This window comes from Sinocyclocheilus anshuiensis, unplaced genomic scaffold (genome assembly GCF_001515605.1).
Source record: "Sinocyclocheilus anshuiensis isolate Anshui unplaced genomic scaffold, SAMN03320099.WGS_v1.1 scaffold457, whole genome shotgun sequence".
Lineage (NCBI taxonomy): Eukaryota > Metazoa > Chordata > Actinopteri > Cypriniformes > Cyprinidae > Sinocyclocheilus > Sinocyclocheilus anshuiensis.
In genome coordinates this window covers 1,434,992-1,444,068 of record NW_015537939.1, presented here as the reverse complement: position 1 = coordinate 1,444,068, position 9,077 = coordinate 1,434,992, and the positions used below count along the sequence as shown (strand labels likewise).

At 32.8% G+C, this 9,077-nt stretch overlaps 1 protein-coding gene across 1 annotated transcript in view; it reads left to right on the top strand.

Moving 5' to 3' along the window:
* LOC107662600 (cytospin-A-like) overlaps positions 1–9,077 on the top strand; it is a 30,552-nt gene that overhangs the window by 11,877 nt on the left and 9,598 nt on the right. Inside the window, exons 8-15 of the mRNA XM_016452679.1 lie at positions 424–497; positions 594–769; positions 899–1,062; positions 1,381–1,499; positions 5,072–5,150; positions 5,436–5,525; positions 6,502–6,667; positions 8,060–8,162. Of these exons, the coding sequence (XP_016308165.1) occupies positions 424–497; positions 594–769; positions 899–1,062; positions 1,381–1,499; positions 5,072–5,150; positions 5,436–5,525; positions 6,502–6,667; positions 8,060–8,162 (971 nt within the window). The remainder of the gene's footprint in view (positions 1–423; positions 498–593; positions 770–898; positions 1,063–1,380; positions 1,500–5,071; positions 5,151–5,435; positions 5,526–6,501; positions 6,668–8,059; positions 8,163–9,077) is intronic.

The following is a 9,077-nucleotide window of genomic DNA, read 5'->3' as shown; positions in this document are numbered from 1 at the left end:
TATATATATATGTATATATGTATATATATATATATATATATATATATGTATATATATATATGTATATAAATGTATATATACAGTGTGTATATATGTGTGTATGTGTGTTGACCAAATGTTTTGTTTTCATTCTCTTGTGGTTATTCATGCTTCTGTCCACATAGAGGCGTCATTGAGCTATCAGAGTAGACAATAGACAGACATTATTTTGACATTTCTTTAGCTTTCATTTTTAATGTCAGGTACTTGATCATTTTACATACAAAATAGTTTATAGTATTTTATCAGAATGAAAAGATTAAATGTATAAAAATGAAATAAAAATGAGGTATTTGATTCAAATTAACTTTCAGCAACACATTAATGATATTTTAACTTTCTTTATAAATCTATATTTATTTCTGTCATTTTTTTTCACTTTAGATTCCATCAAAAAGCTTCATGATCAGAAATATGACATGGAGAAGGAGATTAAGGTTCTTCACCGAAAATTGCGGGTACATTTTCCCTTTTTATTTGTTTTTCATTTATCATTATACCATTTATTGATTGATTGATTCTTCCATTTTCCAACTGACACCTGTCACTCACAGGAGGAATCAGCCGAGTGGCGTCAGTTCCAAGCTGATCTGCAAACAGCTGTCATCATCGCCAACGACATCAAGACAGAAGCTCAGGAGGAGATCGGAGACTTGTGGCGCCGTCTGCAGGAAGCTCAGGAGAAAAATGAGAAGATGAACAAAGAGCTGGATGAACAAAAGAGCAGAAAGTAAGAGATGTAATGTAAATTTACAATGCAATGTCTTGTGACAACAGGGATGTTGACACAGGTTGTGTGATTGTTTTTGTATGTGCAAATATTTGCATATGCTGGAGATTTGTGTCTCTTGCATTACAGGCAGGAAGAGGAGCGTGGCCGTGTGTTTAATTATATGAACGCCGTAGAAAGAGATTTGGCTGTGCTGAGGCAGGAGATGGGCCTGAGCCGACGTTCCTCCACTTCCTCTGAACCTTCACCCACTGTCAAAACACTCATCAAGAGCTTCGACAGCGCCTCACAAGGTTCATAAATTCATGCAGATTTCTGAAGATACATTTAGGGTGTTGTGTCCTGGTGTTTATAAATCTATATTGGTTGCTAGAAGGTTGTAGGTTGTTCGAACCTAACAAGGACAATTGGGCCATTTTGCTGTAAGTGTGCCCAAGGGGTTTACACTGCAACTAAGTGTACTACAAGTTGCTTTTGATTCAAAACCTGACTTAAATGACAAATTAGCAATCTTGATATGTTCGAATGCAAATATATAAAACATTTTTTTTAAATTTCCTTTTATAAGTCACATAAACTGTCCGTTTGTCCATCTGTTTCTCTATATACAGGTCCTGTTTCAGCCAGTCCTGCCGCCGTTGCTGTTGCTGCTGCTGCCGCTATTTCCAGAACACCCCTCAGTCCCAGTCCCATCAAAACCCCTCCAGCCGCTGCTGTCTCTCCTATACAGGTATAAATAATTCAAATGAATGGTTACGCTTTACAATAAGTTGTCATTTGTTAACATTAGTTAATGTATTAACTAACATGAACAAACAATGAACAATACATTTATTACAATATTTATACATCTTTGTTAATGTTAGTTAATAAAAATACAGTTGGATCTTGTTAGTTCATGTTAGTTCACAGTGCATTAACTAATGCTAACAAACACAACTTTTGATTTTAATAATGCATTAGTAAATGTTCAAATTAATATTAACTAAGATGAATAAATACTGTTTTGTATTGTTAATTCTTAGTTCATATTAACTGAAGTAGTTAACTAATGAACCGTATTGTAAAGTGTTACCGAATTAATGAATAGGTGAATGTAGTTATTATATAACCAACATCTTATATGCCACGAGTAATTTTATATCAGGTTATGAGTAATAATATATTACGATAATGCTATGTAAATCGCAATATAGTTTTGGCCTATTCTACCCCCAAATGTTTCATTTATATTAATTATGTAGTAATAATTCATAACAAATAAGTTTGACATCATTGCAAAAACAAAATACTTAAAATAGTGACACTACTGTTCAAATGTGTGGGTCAGTAAGATTTTATAATGTTTTTGAAAGAAGTCTTATATACTCACCAAAGCTGCATACAATAAAAACAGTAATATTGTGAAATTTTATTACAATTTAAAACAACCGTTTTCTATTTTAATATATCTTAAAATGTAGTTCATTTATTATTTTATTCATTATTTTCAGCAGCCCTTACTCCAGTCTTCAGTGTCACATGATCATTCAGAAATCATTCTAATATGCTGATTTGCTGCCAAATTAGCATTTCTTATTAGCAATGGTGAAAACAGTTGTGCTCCTTAATATTTTTGTGGAAACCACGATACTTTATTCTGGATTCTTTGATGAATAGAAAGTTAAAAATTACAGGATTTATTTGAAATATTTATTTTTTATTATTATTATTTAAAATGTCTTTAATGATGCATTTGATCAGTCTAATACATCCTTGCTGAATAAAAGTATTAATTTCTTTTAAAAATCATACTGATCATACAGAATCATATTGACAAAACTTTTGAATGGTAGTGTATTTGTCATAAATATGACTGAATACATTTAAAGCCGTTGTAAAAACGCATCATAAAAGTAAAAACTGAATTTGCTAGATCACTCTAGCAGATGTCTGCATTCTTCTCTATTGGGATTTTCTGACCTAACACCCCTGTCTGTCAGATGAGATCTCCAGACCTGCTGTGCGTGGAGCTGGAGTGGGGCTTTCCTTCTTGTTCTCTCCCTCTATCCTCCACGGATGTCCTTGGCCACGTTACTGTTTTTGAATAGGTCATGCAAGTCTTCTCAAAATGTGCCAAAACAGGATGTTTTTGTAAGGAAAGAAAAAAAAATGAGGCAGTTTGACGTACTTTGAGTACGAAACTTATGCAAGGCACAGATATCTTGTAGTGGATTTGTGGTGGATTTGAGTTTATTATTGGTGGTTGTTCATAACATTATGTGCTAGGGTCATAAAATCATGCTGCTTGTTGAGGAGGTGGTTCATATTTGAGCATCCAATTTTATCCCATTGACTGGCACTGAAGGATAGGATCTAAATCAGAGGACCAAAAGAGAAAATAGTCTCTTGTTGTGGGCTTTTGACTTGGGCCAGAAAAATAACGCCTTGCAATCACCCACAGCACCCCTAGTATCATGGTGCTAAGGTTAAAATATTGTTTTATTGCTAGATGTATTGCTGTAACTTCACTGTTTTTTGATTTTGTCAGTTGTGACATAAAGCCATAATGTTCTTCTTGCAGACAACCAATATGTTCTTGCTTAAGCATGATTGTATTTGTGAAATTGTGTTATTGGGCACAAGAGAGAACCTTTAATTTTTTTTAGAAATGGTAATTACCAACAATTTTTCTAAGCCAGGACAGTAGTGTTTATCCGTTTAGGCTATGAGAAACACATCAACAATTCATACCTAACTGTGTTGACCACCTGAGCTCTAACATAACGTCATTGAATTTATTATACAAGTTGTGCTGTGAACTAGGGCCGGATATATATTATATTGTATATTTATGATATATTCAAAATGATTTTGCTGGTGATATAAAATAGAGCATACAACACAATACAGGTTTTAATGCCCACACACTGTCATAAGATTAGTCTCGCAATCTTTACTCGTCTCATGAATTCTGAATAGAGTCTGTTTTAAAATTGAAAAAGGAACAAAAACAGCTTTTGCATCATGAAGTTTGATTCTTTCCTTTGAATCAGTTCAAACGGTCTATTTTAGAGAGTTGCTTTAAAACTGAAAATTGTGTTAAATTGATGTTTTCATCATCATTTAGAAATGCTTTTCTGGACAAAAACGTCCCTGTCAAGTATTTTCATTTTTTAGTATTAAATTAAATGTATTTCTTACTGTGTATTGTTACACTTGTCCACATTATCAGTATTGATATTGTGAGCTAAAACTATTTAAAAAATGTTCAATAATTGAAAGAAAGCTGAAATAAAACATAAATATTAGGTGAAAAACTTATTAAACAAAATTATAATAAAATAATATAACTTTATAAAATATATAAAACCATAATGTATTTATAAAAAAAAATAAAAAAAAAGATATATATACACAGTGGGTACGGAAAGTATGTGTAGAACCATCTCAAGGATGATCAGAAGAAATGGACAGCACCTGAGTTAAATATATGAGTGTCACAGCAAAGGGTCTGAATACTTAGGACCATGTGATATTTCAGTTTTTCTTTTTTAATAAATCTGCAAAAATGTCAACAATTCTGTGTTTTTCTGTCAATATGGGGTGCTGTGTGTACATTAATGAGGAAAAAAATTAACTTAAATGATTTTAGCAAATGGCTGCAATATAACAAAGAGTGAAAAATTTAAGGGGGTCTGAATACTTTCCGTACCCACTGTATATACAGTATGTATATATATATATATATGTATGTATGTATAGATATTTATATATGTATGTATGTGTGTGTATATATATAAATGTATATATGTGTGTGTGTGTGTATATATGTATGTATGTATGTATATACTGTATATATCATAAAATAATGAAATGATTCAAACTGAAATAAAATAAAGCTAAATTAAAATCTTACAAGGCTAAACTACTAAAATAACAAAAAATACAAACACCAAAACTGAAATTAAAATAAAAACTGAAAATATAAAAAAAAATCTCAAAATAAAAGCTATTTAAAAGCTGTAATAAAGCTATTAATACTATAATAGTATATAAATAAAACTAAAACAGTATTGGTGCATAATAATGAAAATTATTAAATATGATTCATTCTTAATTTAGTGACAGTTTTTTTTAAAAACCTCCCTAGATTTTTTATGGTTATTTTTAATCCGCTTGGCAAAAATGGTTTGGTTGAAATTAAGGTCACCTCAGAGCAATGAATAAAAAAAACTAAATATATACAATATTTATTATTAATTTTAGCTGTGTTGCCCAGCCCTGTTTTGACCACCTGTATGTTTTTTCTGTATTTTACAGAGGCACACCATCAGCTCAGCCAAACCCCTGTCGTCAATGTTGGACAAGAGGCCGAGCTACACGGACCTGAGCATACCAGGTGGGCTGACGTTAGTCACACTTGAAATCTAACTCCTTGATCTTTTGGTCTTCCCTGTTTTGATCTAGTTATCCAGAGGCGAACTCAGAGTTAAAGGTCATGTGTAATCGTGCTGTACCGTTTCCCTCAGGCTTAACATTTGCAGTTAATGACCACTGAGATTGTGTGCCAGGCCTTGAGAAGGAAGCAGGATATTTATTTTAGAAGAGCACAAGCTTAGTCATGCCACATAAAGCCAGTTATTCTTTGTCATGAATGTATGCGTGTTTTTATGTAATTCAATAGCAGACCACCTCCTCCGGACCTCACCTGTAACGCGCCCCAGCTGCAGCCTCCACAGGGTGACAAACATAGACTCGACTAAGTCTATATCAGGTACGTTTAGACCTGTTTAGAGTACTTGTTCTGCACCAACTACAGTTAAATACTCAACTATACAGTTATTCAAAATACCCATTTTGTGTTGTGACATCAAAGGAATAGTTCACCCAAAAATGAAAATTTAGGTTAAAATGTAATCACCCTCAGGCCAGGTAAGATGTAGATGAGTTTGTTTCTTCATCAGAACAGATTTGGAGAAATTTAGCATTATGTCACTTGATCTCCAATGGATCCTCTGCAGTGAATGGGTGCCGTGAGAATGAGAGTTTAAACAACTGGTAAAAACATCACAATAATCCACAAGTAAACCACACCACTCCATCACTTCATGTCTTGTGAAGCGGAAAGCTGCAAGTTTGTAAGAAACAAATCCATCAAGGTGCTTAAACGCTAAACCATCAGTTCTGGGCAAATTACCTGTCCATAATTCATAATAATGCTTCCTGTAGTCAAAAAGACCATCTCCTGTTGTCCTCTCACATCACAATCCACCAACACATTTGTTCAGAATTTTTTTAATACTCTTTTCGAAAGGAATCTGTGCTTGATCTGTATATATTTCTATCCTGATTCAGACGAGATGACTTTTACACTGGAGGAAGCATTATTATGTATAGAAGACTCCTATTTTGGCGAGAAGTGACGGTTTAAAGTTAAATCATCTGGATGAGTTTCTTACAAACATGCAACTTTTTATTTCACAGGATGTTGAGTCATGTGGATTGCTTATGGATTATTGTGATGTTTTTATCAGCTGTTTTGACTCTCATTCTGACGGCACCCATTCACTGCAGAGGATCCAATGGTGAGCAAGTGACGTAATGCAAAATTTCTCCAAATCTGTTCTTATGAAAAAACAAACTGGATGGCCTGAGGGTAAATAAATTTTCAGCAATTGTTCATTTTTGGGTGAACCATTCCTTTAACAGCACACAGATTTTGTAATGTTCATGCATCCTCTACTTGTCAGTTTCTCGCAGAAGCAGTGAAGAGTTAAAGAGAGACTTGTCGGTAACAGACACATCAACGCCATCGTCAATCATCGCGCTAGGCTCGTCTTCCCCCCAGCTTTCTTTGTCATCCAACTCCTCCTCCCCAACCGCCTCCGTCACGCCTACCACACGAGGACGTTTACGGTAAGTGGCGGACCTTCCTTTTTTTTCTATTTTCCTCCGTCTCTTTTATGTTCAACTCTGCTCTGGCTCTTCTTTTGTTGACTTTCTAGAAGACTCTTTCTTGCTGTCAGGTTTGCCTGATGTCTCTATGTTTCACACTCTATCTCTGTCTCTGTCTGTTCGCTGCGGTGTTGACAGGTCAGTGTTTTGATAATGGATGTCACTCATTTGCCTGTCCTGAAATCTGACCGTGGGTCCACCGTGGCTTTTGAATAGGCCATTGGAGGAAGACGAATCATTCTGCACTTTCCTTTATTATCAGTGCATTTCCTTCTGGTCGTAGCATTGACTTCCTTGCTGGAAAAATCCAGCTAGAACCAACTTCTGATAGTAGCTGGTTTTACTCAAGTGCTGGCTGGTTGAAACTGGAAATTTATGCACAGGGATTTTTTTTTATTGTTAAGTGTACAATATAACGTAGAACATAATATAATCTAAACAATTAATTATGGACAACAACAGTAAATAATTATTATATTATTAAAATATATTTATCATTATTATTTTTAATTTTGTTTTTGTTCGTTTGTCTTTTTTTTAACCAGCATTACAGGTTGTATATCAATGGACACTGTCAGTTTGCTAATTATAAAAATGTGTAAAATAATTATTCTCTTCAGTGCAGCGAGTTGACTTTTCTACGGAAGAGGTTCAGGGCCAAGCAATAATAAAAAATAAAACCATCTCAAGATTAAAGTCATTAAATTTTGAGAAAAAAGTCTAAATAAAATGTTGAAAATAAACTTGTTAAATTCCGAGAAAAAGTCATTAAATTTCAAGATAAAACTTTATAAAATGCGGAAAATAAACACACTCATGTCAGGTTAATTTCATCTCATTGCAGAGTGTCAAACAGCGTCTGCAGTACTCAACATTGTATTTCGACTTTTTTCTCGAAATTTAACAACCTTTTTTCTCGGAATTTAATGAACCGTTTCTCGAAATGTAACTACTTTTTTTCTCGGAATTTAATGACTTTTTTCTTTAAATTTAACGGGTTTATTCTCAACATTTTATTTCAACTTTTTTCTTGAAATTTAACGAGTTATTTCTCGAAATGTAACAACTTTAATCTTTAAGATGGTTTCATTTTTTTTTTTTTTTATTGCTTGTCCCTAATCTTCTTCCGTACTTTTCTGTGTAGGTAAGATGATCTATTTTTACAATACAGAATCAATGATGAATTTATAAATTGTTACAGTGGCAGTGTCAGAAAGATCTTAAAGTTGGTGCATCTATCATGTCAATGCATCTTGGTAGAATTTCCGCTCAAAAATGAAGGATGGTTTTTGCTATTAAAGTTGAATCCAATACAAAGGAACTGTGTTGTTAAAGTGATTGATGTCTCTTTAGAGAGGAACGGAAGGACCCTCTGTCTGCGTTAGCCAGGGAATATGGAGGATCCAAGAGGAATGCTCTGCTCAGGTGGTGCCAGAAGAAGACTGAGGGTTATCAGGTAAATGTTTTTTATTTTTGTTTTTGTATCTACATTTATTTCAGTCACTTGTAATTAATAGGTGAAAAATTGAAGGGGGTCTGAATACTTTCCGTACCCATTGTATATTGATTACCATGCTGGTATCAGCCAATTGTAGCTTTTTTAAGTGGTCCTATTAGGCAAATATTAGACACATTATTATAAAATAAACATCTGCATTTATAATATTGTCCATAATATTCATTATTGGTCAAAATATGATATTATATATGGACCCCTATTAATAATATATTGGCCTGAAAGGTAGTAAAACAGATTACTTCAAACTTCACATATTTGAATCTTTAAATAAAAACATTAAAATTACAATTAAAACTCACATGCACACACAAGTAACTACTTTCTGTTCTTTAAAGAATCCTGAAAAGATGTAGCACAGTTTCAACAATAATATTAAGCAGCACATCTGTTTGCAACATTGATAAGTAATTTTTTTTGACCACAAAATCTGCATAGTAGAATGATTTCTGAAAGATCATGTGACACTGAAGACTGGAGTAATAACTGCTAAAAATTCAGCTTTACCATCACAGGAATAAATTACATTTTTAAAATATATTACAATTGAAAGTAGTAATTTTAAATTGTAACATTTTACAATATTACTGTTTTTATAGTATTTTCAAACAAAATTAAGATTAGATGTATTTAAAAAAAATACAAATAAATTAATAAATTTTTTAAAATATATAAATATTATTCATTCATTTTATTGTATACAGTGTGTATCTATATATATAGAGAGAGAGAGAGAGAATGTAAAAATCTTTTTTTATTATTATTCGTTCTGACCTTCTTTCCCATGTTACTATTTTCAAAACCTGTTTATTACCAGATTTAAAAAATATAATTATATATATTTTATATTTTATA